General features: G+C 36.7%; 1 protein-coding gene across 1 annotated transcript in view; it reads right to left on the reverse strand.

Moving 5' to 3' along the window:
• Positions 1-20,646, reverse strand: part of LOC150081532 (midasin) — a 1,449,634-nt gene that overhangs the window by 231,457 nt on the left and 1,197,531 nt on the right. The window contains exon 72 of the mRNA XM_090380238.1: positions 829-933. Coding sequence (XP_090236364.1) covers positions 829-933 — 105 coding nt within the window. The remainder of the gene's footprint in view (positions 1-828; positions 934-20,646) is intronic.

The raw sequence follows: 20,646 nt of genomic DNA on the forward strand, positions 1-20,646 counted from the left end.
TTTGCCTAAACAGTGTTCCTGGTCCATAATACCAATTTGATTTCTTTTTCACTCTACTCTGTTTCCCTTTATTTTCTTATAGGTTATTATATATATATATATATATTTTTTTTTTTTTTTTGTTTTGTTTTTTGTTTTTTTTTTTGTTACACAGTTTAAGAATTCTTTTTAAATTATTTTCCACAATATTCATGAGAATGAAATTTTTGTACAACAAAATGATTTGTGCACCCCAAGATACACGTTGTAATAGGATTGTACAGTATTTGTTTTGTAATGTATTTGGAAATGTTATTAAGGGACTGATGTTGGAATAGAAATTTATGTATAGAAATTTGCCTTCAGCCAGCTCGTTAGTTGACTGTGGGAAAATAAGTAATCATTTATAACATTAAACTTTTTGCTTTCACAGCATACTATATTAAAATTTTTCTGGTTTCTGATTTCTAAAAGTTAGCAGTCCAGATAATTTTTTTTCCAGTGCTAGATATTGAAACTGAAGTTGGTCAATAAGATGTCTGCAACAGAATGATTATGATTTTATGAAATTCTGGAAATATTGATTGAACTATCCATCAAAGTCTTAGGCTTCCAGTGAGTTCTCCAGATTCAATATGCTTGAAGTGCAAATATTCTTTTAAGGGATATTCAAGTCATATTTTCAAAAAACCAAATTCATTTCACAAAAAAAAAAAAAAAAAAAAAATTCACACAAAAACACTTCAGAAAGCTTCAAGATAATAAGAATATTTGAAAAATTTAATAAGACAGTAACTATGAAAAATGTTAAATAGTTATATAACTAAGATTATTTTTGTTGATTCTTACCTCATAACACTTCATTTGCTTATGAATTATTTTGTGAGATTTTGTAACAGCTTGCTTTACAGCCCAGAAATTGATATCATTCCATTTCGAAATTTTTATAAATTCCTGAAGTATAAAAACAAAATTAACCATAAAAAAAATTGTAGAAAAAATAAAAATACAGTCGAACCTCTCTTAATCAAACTTTCATATAGCAAATTTTTCTATGTAGCAAACATTTTTGATTTCCTCCTGGTCATTACAATGAAAAAAAGTTTCCATATAATGAGCTGATTTCAGAGACCTGAGTACGCATTGTTTGCCCTCTGGCCTTTAGGCAATAAAGCCGATGCAGAAGAAAGCATAAATTAAGAGCTAAAAGGATTAAGAATTATTCCCTTTAGCTTTTAAGAGCTAAAGGGATTAATTCCATGAATTAAGAACTAAAACATTCTACAATTTAGTGGTGCCTGTAAAACCCTGCAGGAGGAAACTGGCCAACTACGGAACGGGACAGAAAAAGATGGAAGGTTTTGGGAGAGACCTTTTCCCAGCAGCGGGTCAGCAATGGCTAAAAAGAAGAAATAAAACCAATAGACTACTGTACTGAGAAGTCACGATGGTCAACTGCTATCTATGTGTCTACAGCCATTGGAAAACATTAAGGCATATTCCCGATGCCGACACTGATTCTGGTCAACCTGTTTTCTACTGTAAGCATCCTATTAGAGAATTAGGAGAGAGTGATTTTCCTTTATCCCAGAAATTCATCTGTTGTTTCGAAGGAATTGGTCATCCACACTTTCACTACATTTCACCTGTCTCTGTTTGCATGGTAGATACAAGTGGTCCCTAAATCAGCTTTGTTTTAGCTGCTGTGCAAGTAATCTTACAGTGTCTAAGAGGAAATCCTTGAGAGTAGTGTGAAAAAGTGAAAGTGCTTAATAGTGTTGATTACAGCATTAAAAAAAGAAAAATAACTTGTTTTAAAAATTGGTATTCTTGCCAGTAGTGTGTTAACCATTCTGAAAAATTGTGTTTCGATTTGCAAACTTTGTTATGAAATGGGACCCAGTCAGAAGCATGTGAAATTATGCATTTATGAAGATGATGAAGCAATTTTGTGATGAAGCTTATTCGAGACCAAAACGTGCCAATATCAGGGCCGTTAATAAAAGAAAAGGCTATGGAGTGTGCATCTTTTCTGAGGGATAAAACATTCCAAGCCAGTTCTGATTGGCTGGAGAAATTTAAAAATTGCATGGCTTACTCGAAAAAGTTATTTCTAGTGAAAGTGGAGTTGTAATTGAAGAAGACTGTATCCATTGGAAAGAAACAGTTTTGAAAAAAATTATGGCGGACTATGAGCCCAAAGACATTCAATGTCGATGAAACAGGTCTATATTTTAAATGTTTGCTGAACAAGACACTGACTTTTAAAGGTAATAAACATTTAGGTGGTAAAAATAGCAAGGAAAGAATTACAGTCTTGGTTGGAGCAAATATGGCTGGTAATGAAAAACTGAAGTTTTTGGTAATAGGCAAAAGTAAATGCTCCTGATGTTTCAAAGGAGTCAAGTCATTATAGTTGGACTACAAGTAAAACAAAAATTTTGGAGACAAGTGAAATTTTGAACAGTGGATTTTAAATTTTGAAAGAAACAATGATGAAAGAAAATAGAAAAATTGTGTTGGTTGTCGAAAACTGCCCTGCCCACCTTCACTTGGTAATTTCGAAACTTACCAAGTGCGTAGCTTGTTTTCTTCCCTCCGAGTACCTCATCTAAACTGCAGCCAATGGACCAAGAATTTGAAAATGCACTACCAAAGGCACATACTGAAAAGAATTATACAGAGAATAGAAACCAATCAACCTATAAATTCTGTTACAGATTTGAGGATGTGCATATCAGAGTTGGTGAAAGTGGAAACATCGATTAAGAATCGTTTCGCCAAAGTAGGTTTTGCTAATACGCTAAATAACAGCGACGAGAGGGATGAACTACTACAAGACATCGAGCAATCTTGGGAAGAGTTCCAACCGAGTTTGATCAGTGGAGAAATTGTTCTTAACAAATTTTTAGGAGTTGAAATTGATGCATTGTTGGAGTTGATAATGAACTCAGTCACTGCTGGTCCCAAGTCCGGATGAGAAAGGAGGAGCATACCTCATGTAAAAAAACCCCCGGGCTTGGCTGGCTCTGGCCAACAGTACCTGGGATGGGCCCCCTGCCTGGATTACAGGTGAAGATGGAGGATCTATCTTCAGAAACAGTGGAAGTCTGTCACTCTTCCAAGATACTGGTCCCATCTAAATTGTGGACTATGCAGCAGAGGAATGGCAAGCCAGCTGCATTATCTGCCTTAAACCCTATGGATCTCAGTCATTGTAAGATAAACAGTCATGCTACCACATCCGGGGTAACCGATGCAGCTGTTTTTATACCATGCAGAATAGCTGTGAAGAAAGCTATATGGTCAGCCAAAACTCAAATGTATTTCTCACCGCTAAATGTAAGATCGCTTTACAAGCTGGGGAAAATAAAATTGGTAGAAGAATTGAAAAAGATCAAATGGGATATCGTAGGAATGTCAGAATGTCAGACACATTGGACAGAGAAGGAACACTGGATATGATAGAAGGAAGAATATTTTACTCAGGGAGAAAAGCCAACATACACAGAGGAGTTGCTTTCATAGTAAAGAAATATCTATTAAATTCAATAATAGAAATTCACCCACACAGCTCAAGAATGATGTTTAAGAATAAAAGGTAAAGAAAAAGGAATCTTCATAAAAAGAATCCAGGTATATGCCCTAGACTCCTCGCATGATGATACAGAGACAGCTGTCTTCTATTCAGACCTACACAAAACCATAGATAAGACAAATAAAAAAGATATTTTAAAAAATAATGGGAGACTAATGCAAAAGTTGGAGGCTTTTCGACAGATTTCAGCGACGTATTAGGAAACTTTGGGATAGGAAATAGAAATGAGTGAGGAGAAGAACTCTTGAACTTCTGCAAAGAAAATAAACTATTCATCACCAACAAACTGTTCTAACACAGATCTCACCATAAGTATACATGGACATCACCAGATGGAAATACAAAAAACTGTATCGACTACATTTTAATAAATAACAACTGGAAATCACCCATTCAAAATGTTAAAACTCTTAGAAGTACAGATTTTGACATCAACCATGAACTGCTAGCAGCAACAATTAAAAGGAAATTTAAAAATACAAAGCCAAAGAACAATACAGCAACATTAAATATATCACAATTTGAAGAAGACAAAATAAAGGAAATTTATGGGAAAACATTACAAGAAAAATTAAAAGATATAAATTATTCATCATCTGTGGAAAATATATGGGAGAAAACTAAACAAATAACTAAAGATGACGCCTTAGAAACCTTGGGAACAAAACCACAACCAAATAATCCTTGGATTACAGCAGAAATTTTAGATGCATGGATGGAAAAAAGACAAATGAAAAACCTCCTAAACAAAGAAAATAGTCAAGAAAAAAGGGAAAAATATAAACAACCTATGTAAGGCTGCTAAAATAAAGTGGTTGGAAGCCAAAGCAAAGGTGCGAAGAGGCAAATAAACATCACAACTCTAAAACAACTTACCGGGTTATAAAAGAACTCTCTAAAACATACATCCCGAAAACACTGATGATGAAAAATAAAAATAGTATAAAAACAGGAAACACGCAAGAAATTAAAAAAAATATGCAAAGAATATTACCAAACCCTGTTCAAAGGGGAAGGAAAAAATGCTCTTGCCTTAGATAACAGAAGAGAAAAAGCACTCACGATAACAAAAGAAGTTCAGAAAGCAATTAGTCAAATGAAGAATGACAAGGCACCTGGAAATGATGGTATCCAAGCAAATCTATAGAAATTCAGAGGCGATGCAATGTTAAAACACCTTGCACGATTGTTTAATCTAATTTTATTTACAGGTGATATACCAGAAGATTGGAAAAGTGGAATAATAGTACCTATACACAAAAAAGGAGATAAAGAACATGTCAGAATTATAGACTCATTACCCTTTTAAACCATATATATAAAATATGTATAAGGATCTTACAAAATAGGATACTTAAAACATATGAAGAAACAACAGGGGAAGAACAGACAGATTAACAATAGACCAAATATTCACGCTAAACATCACTGCAGAAAAATATTGGAATAAGAAGAAACCTCTTTATCTGTGCTTCTTGATTTCAAGCAGGCATTTGACTCTGCAAACAGAGAAAATTTAATGAAGCAACTACAAAAAATCCCAGATCATGAAATAATCATGTTTGTAAACAAATTTCTACAAAAATACAAGAGCAATAGTAAAATTCAACAACCTTAAAACAGAGAAATTTGAAATAGAGAAAGGAGTCATGCAGGGATGCCCCTTTATCTCCATATCTATTTAATATCACCCTAGAAGAACTAATGAAATTAATTGAAGAAAAAACAGGTACAATAATAAATGGAAAAAATAAAAACCACATAAAATATGCAGATGATATTGTGATTTTAACAGAAACCAAAGAACAACTAAAAGAAATATTAACAAACATCGATAAAGCAAGCAACAATTATGGAATTAATATTAATATAAATAAAACAAAAAGTAATGCAAATCGGAAAAAATGTAGAGGACATAAACATTCAAAATCAACAAATAGAACAAGTACAAAAATTTGTATACCTGGGCTCTCTAATAACTGGAAAATGAAAAAAATTAAATTTTCTGTTTATACTCTGGCATGACAACCAAGTCAGTAGAGTTTACAATAAATCGTCAATACAAATATTTATCGTATTTAGTAGTCACGGGTTTGAACCCCGATCCACTCAAGGAACGCAAGCTATGCACTCTCGCTCCCGACCACTGGACTACGTTAGTAATATTGACCAAATTAATCACAGACTGAACATCAGATGGACAAACATGAACAAACTCAAAAACATATGGAAGAGCAATAAAATCTCAAATAGTCTAAAAATTAAACAATATGAAACTGTCATCATAACCACAGCAACTTATGGATCAGAGAATTGGAGAATAAATAAGAAAGAAAGGAAAAATATAATGTCATTTGAAGTGAGATGTCTAAGGAAAATCAATAAAACAAATTGTAGAGAACATAAAACTAATGAACAAGTAAGGAGAGATCTAAAATTTGAATGCAGAATAATACAGCAGATCTACAAAAAACAACTCCAGTGGTTTGGACATGTGAACCGGATGAAACAACACAGGCTGCCTAATGTAGTCCTGAGAGGAAGAATTGGAGATAAGAGACCACCAGAAGACCCAAAAGAGAATGGCTCCAATGCCTGAAGGAAAACACAGGCTTTCAGAGTTATCAACAAACGATGCAAGATTTAAGAGATCGATAACAATGGAGGACGATATCTAAATAAGGACTCAAACCCATGCCAAATGGAAGAGATAGAATTATGATGATGAATGATGTCATAGTAGCTGAATATGCGAGTGACTCCAACATTTTGGAGCATATTTAAAGAACTGGTGACAAAATTGACCATAAGTTGGACAAAAATAAAGGCAATATTAAACCTTTCCAACAAGCAATGTTGGGAGCATTTGAAACTTTGCATCGAGGCCTACAGTGGGAATTGAACAGAAAATATATTTGACTGTTTAAACAAATACAAACATTTTTATGAACTGCGTACAGTAGAATCCAGAGCAACAAAAAATAACTAAATATTTTAGTACATAATTCTTAAAAGTGTACTAATACATTGTGCACATCATGTAATTAGTCATTTCTTAATATGCATGTTTGTAAAACAATAAATAATAATTGTTTTAAAATGTTAGAAATTTTATTCATTCCCAGTTATTTCTGATTTATTTCCCATCTTTTACTATATTTCTGAATTTACAGTATTTTGCATTGTCGAAAAGGTCATATTTCTTTATAACGAATTTTTTCAAGGGAATGATTGATTTCATTATATAGAAGTCCGACTGTATATTAAATGTTAATAATATAGCAAATAATACACTTCATCTATAAAAATATGTTAATTTCATTATAAATTAATTATAGTACATTAATTTCACAAATATGCATAGGTTGCATATTGTATAACGTAAAAGACATTATGCAAAAAATATCTCTCCAATTTTTTATGCAAAAAATATTGCGTCAAAAATTTTTATTTGTAATTTATTTCATTTCAATCATGAGTTATTACAAGTAAAAAATCTCTAAAACGGCAATCTCAGGACAACTGGGTTTTGGAATTTTTCTGGGTTTTGGACATAAATCACTAGTAAAATAAAATTCATACAGTTCACTTGCACCTGATTTTGATCACATACACTTTCTGCCATTCTGAAAACTGAGAGCAAAATATTTTAACACATGGCTTTAGTTATGTTAAACGTAAAGACAAATACCATTATTACTGATTTTTCTTGAACAAGACAGCACAGACTCTTTGATATGCACCACCATCACTGCTGTTTTTCATATTTTTGTTCTGGCCTCAATCAGTGTGCGCACGCACGCACGCATGCACACACACACGCGCGCACACACACACGTTTTCCAATTGATTTGATGTTCTATCATGCAACTATTTATGACATTATACATTTCTTCTCCAGTTCCGTGACACAAGAAATTTTACAGAGCAGTAAATCTTCCTCAATTTTGTTCTGGAACAAGTAAAATAATAATATAATACTGCTAGCAAGTAACATAAAAATATAATACCTAGCCCTCAGCACATCTGCTGATTCGTCAAGTTGCAACTAAAAAGCAAAGCTGGATTTAAGTCGCGACTCCAATTGTTTGTCTACATCTCCTGACAGATATTGAATTCAATGTTTAACGGTATTATTAGATAACTGAACTATTTAAAGTTTCTTTTTCGACTGTTCAAGGCACAAAAGTTGCTATTTCCACTGCACATGGCTTAATTAGGCTTACTGCAATTGTATGAGGTTCTCCTGAAAGTTCAATACAGTAACTTATCCTGTAAGAAGTCTCGGTAGTATTTATATTATTAGTTTTTGAACTTTTCACCATACGGCTCTGATGGTTCATTAAGGCCTCAAGCTTATACTTGAAAAAACTAATATCTTTGTCTTTATATTCAGGGTGATTAGGATCACGATGTCTATGAAGTTCGGTTGGTAACATAAAAGTTTGATAACAGTTTGTTGCACAAGATGTATAGGGCATCATGGACAAGTTCATCACCTGTATATGTAAACCCCAGATGTGAATCACTGTACTTCCATTTTTACTACTTTCTGCAGTTCTAGAACTGATGATACTGGACAGCAGCGAAAACTGTTCAGATTCGCTTACAACATTGGTTACATCTGTACTTACTGTAGTAGTATTTGATTGTTTACTTAAACTACCTTAAACTATCTTTTAGCCACTGATCCATGATAAATAAAAAATAAATGAACATTAATGTTACTGCATGTTACTTCACTGACACTACCATAACTAATAAAAAAAAGCTACTTCACTTCCCTTGTAATTAAGTTGATGCTCTATGAACTATGACAAAACTGAACTGGTGATCTGTGGTGGTGGAAGTCACAGATAGAGATTACTAAAATCTGTAGCAGGTACAACAGTGCAAGTTTGTTAATTTAACATGCATATTTTTTTTCTGTGTCCACATGCAACATACTTTGTTATCAGATAGCTATGATATATATCAGTAGCATATGTAACAATGCATTACATGATTCTACCTTAATTAAACTGATTGTCACTTGCTTTGTGGGTAAAAGAGTTTCTTAACTAGATATTCTAATGGTCATGCAAATTAACATATTGCCAATTAAAGACATTTCGTGATTATTTTTAACAAAATATTATTTCTTTAATTAAAGAAATAAGTAAAATTCAAAGTAGCCATTACAGAAATATATCTACAGAGCTTCTGGGAACTGTTCTCGAATCCCTTGGGATTGAGAACAGTTCCTAGAAGCCATGGAGCACAGTTTGGGAACTACTGATCTATACCATTCATTATTTGAAATTTATTCTTAGACATAAATTTCTTCATTAGGTTAGAATAATTTGTCCATTATAATGAATTTTGTATTGTAGCTTTTAGACATATTTCCTTCAGAGATAAAGCAAAATGGAACAATTTTACTAGTAACCAGAGAAGAGGGTGATATGAATACTCATTTGTTGAAAGTTAATATATCAGACAGATACATTTAACAATGGCAAATCTGGCACTACAATGTGGATTTAAATTCAAAATTAAAGAAGATTTCTATCCTGTTAGGTATACTTTTGTGGAGATTCAAAACAAGTTAAATAATCACCAAGAAAAAAAATTTGGCTTATAATTCAAGTAAATTAATCATAAATATTAATCAAAGAACAAGTTGTAATGTTTCCAAAGCCACCTTACATTCTGCACTTGCATACCTGCATTCTTGTAACACTAATATAATTACAATGAACAACATTGGTTTACTTTTTACAACATTGTAAAGAGCAGACCAATGGAATAAAATTGATAATGAAAACAAAATTAGGGATATTTTAAAAGATCTGTATATGTACAATTAGTTGACACTAATTGTACATATATTACACTGTATTACACATATATTGACACTAATTGTACAATTAATTAGTTGTTATTGGAAGTTTTGTGCAATGGCAATTAAAGGCCATTATGTGCTAAACAATGGTAGAAAGTAACAGGCATCATCAAAAATCATATTTATGGATTATATAGTATTTGGAAACTAATTCTGTCATAGCATTGTATCTTTTTTTTTTTTAGGAAAGTAAAAACTGCATTGTTAACAGATCAGTTGTGTACAATTTGTTTCAAAGTAGGGGTGATTTGGGCTACATGCCTTAATAAGAACATGGTTTGCTGTGCTTCACTATAGAGAGGATAGTCAACTATGATATGTTGGATCTGAGGCAGAAAGAGGATAAAAGTGAGTAAGGTGTGTATGACCTATCTTTGTTGACTTCTTTTCAGTTGAAGTGAAAGCCCATGAAGGAACAGTGTCCAAGAATGGAAACCTAAAGGAGTTTGCTACCTTCTTGAATTTTCCAGATGGTTTACTAGTGATTTATACTTCAACTTATTACAAGATTTTTGTAGCCAGTAAAAGTTTTAAAATAAGTGTCAACTGGTTCCACGGTGAATTTGGCTATATGGTCAGCACTCTCATTGCCAGGTATGTCAACATGGCTAGAGATCCAACAAAATTTTACTACATTCACCTCCTCCTTAGCTAGATCAGTCAGCAAGTTCTGAATACGATCAATTAGGTAGTTGTGATGTTTCCTTGGCTACTGTAAACTGAGAATGGCATGGAGAGAGACAGTGAGAAATATGATTAAACTGATGCAATTTTATAGATTCCAAGGCCATTTGTACTGCATGATACAGTAGTAAAGATGCTACAATCTAGAGATAACTGATTGGAGTATTATGGAAGATTGAAGAACAATGACAGCACTGACATGATCAGTTTAGTGGAAATCTGTGCATATTTGAATATAAGATTCATATTTTTCAATTAGTGATTTATGACACGATTGAGATGGAGTAGTTTTCCCCTATTCTTGAAGGGACAGAAAGCCCATGAAGGAACAGTGGAACTAGTTGTGATGGCTATTTTAAAAAGATCTAGCTGCCAATTATCAAGTAATGAACAAAGATATATGTCAGATGGCTGACCTGTTTATGGATAAATGGCATACAAGTTCTCCTAATCTGAAGTAAATAGAAACCTCCAAACCGGATGCACGGGTTGACTTTTATTTTGATAGCATGATTCAGTAGTAAAATTCATTGTTGTAGTGAGAATGGAAGGTTGTGAGCTTCAGTGACTTTCAACAGAGATGTGTGGTAGGCTCTAAAGGCAATGTGTCTAGCACAGTTGTAAACTGAGATCCATAATCTAACCACGATCTTACTATAGCATGATTATAAGAAGTGTATGATGGTCAGCACCAATGATGTTACTTATAATACTCTCAAAATGTTTAAATTCTTCAAACAAATGGTTCTAAGGCATTTTTATATGGTCAACAAATGTAAATTTTTTATCTAAGATTAAACCAAGAAATCAACCAGTAGGCATATTAGGTATATAATATGGTCACCCAGCTTCAGAACTGGTTTGGGATGGAGATTACATCTTATACACAAATAAATTGCAACTGCATTTTCATTTGATAGACGAAAACCATTTTCTGCAACCCATGTCATAGTACTGTTAAGAGTACCCTGAACTCATCTCTCAGTCATTGTCATGTTTTGAGAGAGGCAAGATATGCTAAAGTCATCTAAAGTAGTAAAAGTCAGCTCATAAAGTAGTAAAAACAGTGGTTCAAATGGTCTGAACTAATGAGTTGAATTTTATATTGAAGAGGGTGGTACTTAAAAACGAGCTCTGTGGTACACATTCTTCTTGAAGTTACAAGAAAGGAAGGATTAAATATAGATCTGGAAAGACTGTTGTTGAGATGGAGTAGTTTTTTGCCAAAGTTTATGCAGAAAGTTTTGCATAAACTTTGGGAAACTGCCCCGTAGCCATTAAAGCTATAATGTGCCAAAACCAGGTCATATATAAAAAAAGTTAAGCATTCGGTGACCCAAGACAGATATAAAAAGTATAAAAGTAAAACATAGTTAACAGGAGGGATTGCTTCTACAGGGATGGGATACACTTAAATAGAAAGGGTGCAAGAATATATGCTGATGCTATCGAGGCAGTGTTAGGTGGGTCGGAAAACTGCTAGCTTCGGGGGATACAAAGAAAAATAGATTAACAGTAGCCACTGGCAGAGGTGAAAGAGATTCTTGCACTGCTTCTATTGGAATGAGCAGAAGCCTGAAAAACAAGATTCAGGATATTTCAGAGACTGCTGGGAGTCATTGCGGTACAAGTAAACACATGGGTTGTGTTAGAGTAGCTAAGAATAGAAATAGGTGCATGTATACTTGCTTGTACACCAATGTTAGGAGTTTAGTAAATAAATTTGATGAATTTGAGGTATTGCTCAAAACATCAAAGGCAGATATTGTTGGGATATCAGAGACTTGGTGTCACACAGATATAAGGAATGCAGAACTGGAATTTGGGGAGTACAACGTCAACAGAAAAGATAGACTGGATAGGAAGGGAGGAGGGGTTATGCTATTAGTTAAGAAATACATAAAATCCAAGGAAGTGAAGCCAGTGGACATCGCTGGACAGTGCAGTGTCGAGTCAGTTTGGTGTGACATAAGCATTGGGAGATCAAAATTGAGAGTAGGAGTGTGCTATAGGCCTAATGACTCTGATGAGTATAATAAGAAACTGTACAAGGAAATAGAGTGGGCCAGTAAATCAGAGAGTCTTATAATGGGAGATTTTAATTTCCCAGATATTGACTGGAATTTGTGGGCTGGTCACTCACACACTAGCAAGGCTTTTGTGGATTTATTGGATGATTGTTTTCTACATCAGCATGTTCGGGAGGCAACTAGAGGGAGGAATACTCTTGATTTGATTATCAGCAGTGATTCTTCATGCATTAAGAATCTGCAGATAAATGAACCACTAGGTGGCAGTGATCACAGTGTGCTGAAGTGGGATTTACTCAAAGAGGTAACTACCATTAGGGGTAAAGGGAAGGGTTATTGCTTTCGTAAAGGCGACTACGATGGACTGAGACAGTATTTAAATTCTATACAGTGGGACCAACTGATGATGTTACCAACAGTAAATGCAAAATGGGAAGCATTCAAAGAACTTATCTTGGAAGCTACTAGACTTTACATACCAACTAAGAAATATTGTTCAAGGTTTAGGCCTAACTGGATGTCAGATGAACTGATGAGGCATATGGCAGAGAAGAAACAGGAATGGGATACATACAAATTAACACATGACACAGAAGCCTATGATAGATACAAGTTGATCTGTAACCAAGTTACAAAGGAGGTTAGGCAGGCGAAGGCAGATTACGAGAAATCTTTGGCAAGGGATGCAAAGAAAAACAGCAAAGAGTTCTTTACTTATGTAAACTCTAGAAGGAAGGGGATGAATCAGATTGGTCCACTTGATATTGATGGGTCAACTGTTGATGATCCTGCTCAGGTAGCTAACAAACTAAATGAATATTTTGCATCGACATTCACACATGAGGAGTTATTTAGCGATGGGAATGCCAGAGGTGTATTCAACTCTAACAGTAAGCTAGAGAATCTTGTAATAACTGAGAGTAAAGTGGAGGAGAAATTGTTGAAGATAAACACAAGAAAGGCACCTGGGGTGGATGGGATCTATCCAGTTATATTAAAGGAGGCAGCAAAGGAAGTAAGCAAACCCTTAGCCATAATTATGAGAGCTTCCTTGGACTCAGGGGAGGTACCCATAGACTGGAGATGTGCAAATGTGACCCCAATTCACAAAGGAGGATCAAAAGCTGACACAAGCAATTATAGACCTGTGAGTTTAACTTCTGTTCCAGGAAAATTAATGGAGGCACTAGTTAAAGAAGCACTGCAGGATCATTTAGACAAGACTTCAGTTATAGCTCGGACACAGCATGGTTTTGTTAAGGGGAAGTCTTGCCTGACCAATTTGATTGGATACTATGATGCAGTCACAAAGAAACTGGATGCAGGGAATAACTTTGATATTATATACTTGGATCTTAGAAAGGCTTTTGATACTGTTGCACATGGAAGACTGCTGCACAAATTGGAGCAGTGTAACATTGGAGGCAAATTGCTGCTGTGGGTAAAGGGGTGGCTGAGGGGGAGAAGACAGAGAGTGGTAATCAATGGACACTGCTCGTCGTGGACTAATGTTATTAGTGGAGTCCCTCAGGGCTCAGTGTTGGGTCCATTATTGTTTTCTGTATTTATAAATGATATTGATGATGGTATATCAAGCTTAATGTCCAAGTTTGCAGACGATACAAAGGTTGGCAGGGTTGTCAAGGACACTACTGACACTATGCTGCTGCAACAGGATCTGGAAAGGTTGAGCAGATGGGCTGAGAGGTGGCAAATGAAGTTTAACATTGACAAATGTAAAGTACTACACATGGGAAACAGCAACCCCAGAGCAACGTATCAACTCTGTGGTATTACACTGACAGTGGTAGAGAATGAAAGGGAAATGGGGGTGGTTGTGCAGGCAGATATGAAGTTCCCTGAGCAGTGCAGACGGGCTGCAAGAGTAGCTCATAGTGTATTGTCAATGATATATAGGAATTTTTCTAGCAGGGATAAGGAGGTGATTATTCCCTTGTATAAGGCAATGGTCAGGCCACACCTAGAGTACTGTATACAGGTCTGGAGGCCTCATTTCAAGAAGGATGTAGAGCTGCTGGAACGAGTACAGAGAAGGGCAACAAGATTAGTGAATGGAACAAAGGGGTGCTCTTACGAAGAAAGGCTTAAGTTTTGCAAATTACAGTGTCTGGAGACTAGGCACCAGCGAGGTGATCTGATAGAGGTGTATAAAGCATTGAATGGTTTGAGCATGCTCAATGCTGATGGGATTCTTCCTCTCGCTCAGAATAATCACCTGAAAGGGCATAAATTCAAATTGAGGAAAGACAGATGTAGGATAGACGTGCGGAAATTTGCCTTTAGCCAGCGAGTGGTTGGTTGGTGGAACAGACTTCCATCCCTTGTCGTGGAAGTTGATAGCCTAAATAAGTTTAAGGCTCAGCTGGACAGGTATTTTGAACGAACAGAGGGGTGAAGTGGGAGTGGTTTTTTTTTTTTTTTTTTTTTTGGCTGATGCTGCATAAGCTTGCTTTCTTGCATCAAATGCCTCTACTAATGCTAATGCTAACATATCAACAAAAGATAAATTTTAAATGAGTAAAAATGTTTAAAGATTTTAAGTAGCTAAAGACAGCAGACTCATGGTCACTGTCAGATAAAATCTGCCTGAGTGTATAAGGCTCAGCCAGATGACTAAAGGCGGTAAAATATAAATAATGTTCGTGTCTAAAATGTGGACACTCGGTTAAAATGTGATGAATATTTAAAATGGTGCCAGAGTTAGTATTAGTAACGGCCGCATGGTGCAAGAAAGTCTATGGCTTATGCTGCACCAGCCAAAAAAAAAAAAAAATCCGAACAAAACAATGATAAAAACAAAAAATAAATAAATAAATAAATAAAATAAATAACTAAATAATAATAATTAATAAATAAAAAAAAATATATATATATATAAATAAAATAAAATATAAATAAAAAGGAAATTAAACCTATCATCCTATGCGCTTCCCTTACCCGAAAGTACTATCCAGATGACCTTTGAATTTCCCAAAACTGTCGGCCTCTACCACCCACGAAGGCAACTTATTCCAGTAATTTATAACTCGCTGGCTAAAATAAAACTTCCTGCAGTCCAATCTAAACATTTCCCCCGTAACTTGAATTTATGTCCCCTAGTTCTAGCATCATTTATAATCTTGAAAATTTTGTCCTCATTCATTTTACTGATGCCTCTCAGAGCCTTAAACACCTCACACACAGGACAGTCATCTGCTCTCAGCAGAAATGCATGTGAAAGATGACTGTGTCCTATGCAGAGTGAGCTAGAACAACTTCCTCTCTGTTGTTCCTGCACAGACTAGACTGCCAGTGTCGGATTACAGGCTTTATCTGATAGAGCTTGTTTGTGACTTGCTCATGCCAAGATTGTTGCTATTGGTACAGTAATTTAGCGTGCATTAGCTGCCTGTAGTCTGCATAGGGGACTAACAGGCAATAAGTGTTGTGGGGGTTCTGGTGATTTGGCTGCAGCATCTGCCAATTCATTTCCCCTGATCCCAATGTGACTTGGAATTCAGCAGAAATGAATGTCAAAAGAACATTTAGACAGAGAGTGTGGCATCTGCTGAATCCGGGTCACAAATGGATGAGGATTATATCTCATCCCCGATAAAGCCTGCAGTGTACACAGTACATCTTTGATACCTATGAATTTTAATATGGTCCAAGGCTAACTCGATAGCATATAACTCAGTTGTATATATGCTGCATTCCTGGGAAATCTTTACAGATATAGAATGACCTGGAAAGATAGCAGCAGATCTGACAGACAAATCTGACTTCAAGCCATCAGTGAAGACAGGCAAGAAGTCGAAATATTCGGCTTGGTGGGAAGCGTAGAGTTGTTGGAAGACAGAAGGTGGAGTTATGGACTTACCCCAATTTTTAATGGAGAAGTCGCATGATGGTAAGTGAGCATGCCAGGGTGGAAGTGGTTGCCTTGGTGACTGGGCAACATTGTCTACAGTGATGTCGAGCTCTCTAAAAAGCTCTTGGACACGGATACCAAAAGGCCAGTTGGCAGTCTGATGAGTGTTATATAGGTTTTCCCACAGTGGCTTAAAAACGGATGTCCATGTAGGATTGTCTGGCAGGGATTTTAATTTAAAGGTATATTTTAAAGACAATTGCTTTTGTCGGAATGACAGTGGTGGTTCAATTGCTTCAACATATAAACTCTGGACAGAGGATGTTCTAAATGCTCCAGTTGCAATACAGATGGCTTGGTGGTGAACAGGGTCCAGCCACCTAAGTACGCTGTTTCTAGCTGATGCGTACACTTGGGACCCATAGTCTAGTTTAGATTGGACAAGCGCACGATAGAGGCCGAGTAAAGTGGAGCAGTCAGTTCCCCATTTATTGGAGATAGCATGTAGGAGGTTCAACCCTCTTGTGCACTTTGTCTGCAGTTGATGAATATATGGTAAACATGTCAACTTCTTATTGAAAATGAGCCTCAAGAATTTTGTCTTGGGTGCTACTGGAATGATGTCTTGTCCGAGTTTAAGTTCTGGTTCAGGATGAAGGTCCCGTTTGTGACAAAAGTAGTGTATGCAGACAGTCTTCTGTGGTGAGAACCTAAAACCATTTGCCACTGCCCAAGAGTTGATGTGGTCAGTGGCATGCTGTAATTGTCTTTCAATGACCCTCATATTACCTGACTGCAAAAAGATGTTAAAGTCGTCTACAAAGAGGGCACTGTTTACGGTTGGAGAAAGTTGTTCAGTTATAGAGTTAACTTTGATAGCAAAAAAGCGTAACACTTAAAACTGATCCTTGTGGAACTCCCTCTTCTTGGCAGAAGGGCCGGGAGAGGGTGGATCCTACATGAACTTGGAAAGACCGGTCTGCAAGGAAGTTTTTAATAAAGAGGGCAATGTGTCCCCTAAGACCAAAGTTATATATGTCTTTTAAAATTCCATATCTCCAAGCCGTGTCATATGCTTTTTCCATATCAAATAAAACCGACACCTGGTGCTCATGATTCAGGAAAGCATCATGCATAGATGTTTTCAAGCAGATTAAATGGTCAAATATTGACCTGTTCCTTTGGAAGCCATATTGTATTCTGGAAAGGAGGTCGTTAGCTTCTAAATCCCACAAAAGACGAGCAATGCCCATTCGTTCCAGGATCTTGCACAAGCAGCTCGTCAGTGCAATAAGACGGTAATTTTTTTAGCATTTCTGGATCCTTTCCTGGTTTCCTAAAGGGAAGGACGGTTGCCATATGCCCAGAAATGTCTCTTCAATATAGATTCTATTATAGAGACAGAGCAAATGATCCATGGATTCTGATGAAAGGTGTTTTTTAATCATCTCATGATGGATATCGTCTGGCCCAACAGCACTCTCACTTGATAGTGAGAGTGCTGCTTTCAACTCCCACTGTGTAAAGGGCTGATTGTATTCCTCACAATTGTTAGAGGACAGCATCAGGTGATGTTTTTCTGATCTTTGTTTGAGCACGAGGAATTCTGGGGGGTACGATGTTTCTGAACACACTTTAGCAGATGTCGCCCCAAGAGTATTTGCAATTACAGTTAGATCTGCAATTGTACATCCATTATGTTCCAGGATTGATGAAGGGTGCGAGGTGTATTTGCCCTACATTTTCCGAACTTTGTCCCAGATGGCTTTGGGATTGGCAGCCTGTGTGAGGGAAGATGAAATTCTGATTCAAGATTCCTTTTGGCTCTGAAGTCTAATGTACCGTGCTTTGGCACATGCACGTTTGAAGGCTATTAAATTATCTGTGGTGGGGTAACGATGAAATATTCCCCATGCTTTGTTTTGAGCCTTCCTAGCTGCTGTGCATTCTCCATTCCACCATGGTTTTGGAAAACGTGGAAAGTGGGATGATGTCCTTGGAATTGCAACTGCCACTAGCTGGACCATACTTTCTGTGATATGCTTTACTGACTCATTAATTGGCTCCTGGCCGACTGTAGTGGTATTGAATGTTGCCAGATGACGAAAGGCATTCCACTTGGCGTGATTGATCTTCCAACGTGGTATCCTCGACTGGTGACATTGTCTCCCATTAGAAATGGTGGATAACACGAGAGAAGTGATCACTACCGTAAAGATTTTCTTAAATCTCCCATGTACTCAGAGGCAGGAGGGAAGCGGAGCAGATGGAAAGATCAATGGCAGTAAATGTACAGGTAGCCATGTGGAAAAAGGTGTTAGATCCCACATTTAGAAGGGCCAGATCATTGTTTTCAAACAATTGCTCGATAATCCGACCTCATCAATAGAAGAGGTCACTCGATAATCCGACCTCTTCTATTGATGCAGAACTACCCCACAGAGTATTATGTCTGTTGAAATCCCCTAATAATAGAAAAGGGGATGGCAATTGCTTAATGAGATCATCAAGGTCTGCCTGGGTGGTGTCGTTTCCAGGAGACAAATAAATGGAGCAAACAGTTAAAAGGAACCCTACCATAAGACGAAATGCTACAGCCTTAAGATTAGTGGTGAGAAGCATAGCTTGAAAGGGGGTGTGGTTACCCACAAGGATAGAGACTCCTCCGTGGGCAGGTCCATCCGCAGCTCTGTCTCTGCGAATAACTGAGCAGTTACGTAAGTAAGGGTCCTCATTTGCCTTTAAATATGTCTCCTGTAAGCAAAAGCAAGTTGGCTCATGATTACTCAGGAGAGCCTTGATGTCATCTCTATTTCTACGGAATCCATGGCAATTCCGTTGTAGAAATTTAAATGTACCCATTATTTTTATTTATTCGGTCCGTCTGGGAGCTTCTGAAGTGCTGAGGGCTTCGTTTTCTCAGTCCTGGGTTTATCTCTCTTTGGTAAAGTTGTACGTTGGCCTGTATCCATTTCTTCTTCTTTCGCAAAGAGTTCCAGGACAGACTTGTCCTGTACCTCCTTCTCTTCAACATCCATTGTCTCTTGGATTGTAGAGGATGGTTCCCCTTTCTTCAGAGTTTCTTTAGCACTGTGTTTTGGAAGTACTAGAGCACTACTGATATAGGAGTGGCAGCTGACTGTGATTTTTGGGTGGGCGTTTGGGAACATAATAAATAGTGCGCAATGGGGGTAAATTACTTCCTTGGTGGAATAGTCATATCAGTCTGAGTACCCCTCCCAGAAGCTTTCTGGGTATATGAGGGCTTGGCGCTATTTATTGGTTGGATGCATTTTCTGGCCTCCTGATAGGAGTGTTTAGCTGTTTTTAGTTTTTGAATTTCCTTTTCATCTTTCCACCACTGGCATGCTCAAGATTATGCAGGGTGTTCTCCTTGGCTTAGAAGCTAAACATTCCTTGATCTCGTGGTCTTTAGCACCACAGCAAGCACAGGCAGGGGTGCCACGACAAGCTGTTTGAGTGTGGCCATACTTTTGGCATTTAAAACACCTCAGTGGATTCGGAATATAAATCCTCACTGGGCAGTTTAAATAGCTTGCCTTTATGGAACTTGGAGGCCGTGGGGTGTTGAACATTAGGATAAGAACTCGGGTAGGGATGAGATTCCCATCCTTCGACATCGATATTCTTTTGACAGCCGTCACTCCTTGGTCTTTAAGTTCAGAGCAGATCTTTTCTTCAGAATCATGAAGAATGTCCCACTCTGATATGACACCACATGAAAAATTCAAGGTTTTATGGGGGGTAACGATGATGGGTAATCTCCCTAACAATGTGGCTTTCAGTAGTTGCTTTGCATGTTTGTGACTTGCAGCCTCAACTAAAATGTCTCCAGAACATAGTCTTTTGACAGATTTTGGAGATCCTGTCAACCCTTCTAATCCTTTCTGGATAAAGAAGATGACATTTTCCTGAGTACTCGATCTCCGGTAGAATGAGGAAAAGCGGTGTCACAGATGGTGGTCTATCCTCAGTTCTAGGCCTTTTTGAGCTGCAGTTATCGGTATCTTTCATGGGGGCACTTGTGCATGGTGAGGTGTACAGGTGCCCCCTATTTTATGCACAATTAGGCATGCATAATGATCTATGCACAATTAGTCCTAATTGTGCATAGATCATGCAGAATTCCATAACACCAAGCTGTGCCAAAAGCTTTCTCAATATCTAAATACTGTAGTTAAATGCTCCTTTTTTACAAATTTATTATGAATATCAGTTTTTGTTTGAATCAAGAGATCTAAAGTTGATTTACTAGTATGAAATTTGCACTGTGATAAGCTGATAAAATTGTATTTGATCAGTAACCAGGTGAGATGAGAGTTTACTTTTTTTAACTTTTCATTATTTTTTCTATCCAGCTGTGAGGGCCATAGCCCAATAGCTACATGGATTCACTGGGTCTTTGATGGCATATGGCCAGGTATCAGAGAAAGCATTTAATGCAAAAATCCACTTATATAGAAGGAGTAAAACATGAAGTGTCTTTTCACTGAGCTCTTTAACATAAAATAGTGAACTTCATGGGTCCCAGTGCCACTAGGTCTTGAACTGTTAAGAGCAAGCTGCAGTTTGATTATTG

This window comes from Mastigoproctus giganteus, chromosome 8 (genome assembly GCF_048544385.1).
Source record: "Mastigoproctus giganteus isolate SK-2022 chromosome 8, ASM4854438v1, whole genome shotgun sequence".
NCBI classification, from domain to species: domain Eukaryota; kingdom Metazoa; phylum Arthropoda; class Arachnida; order Uropygi; family Thelyphonidae; genus Mastigoproctus; species Mastigoproctus giganteus.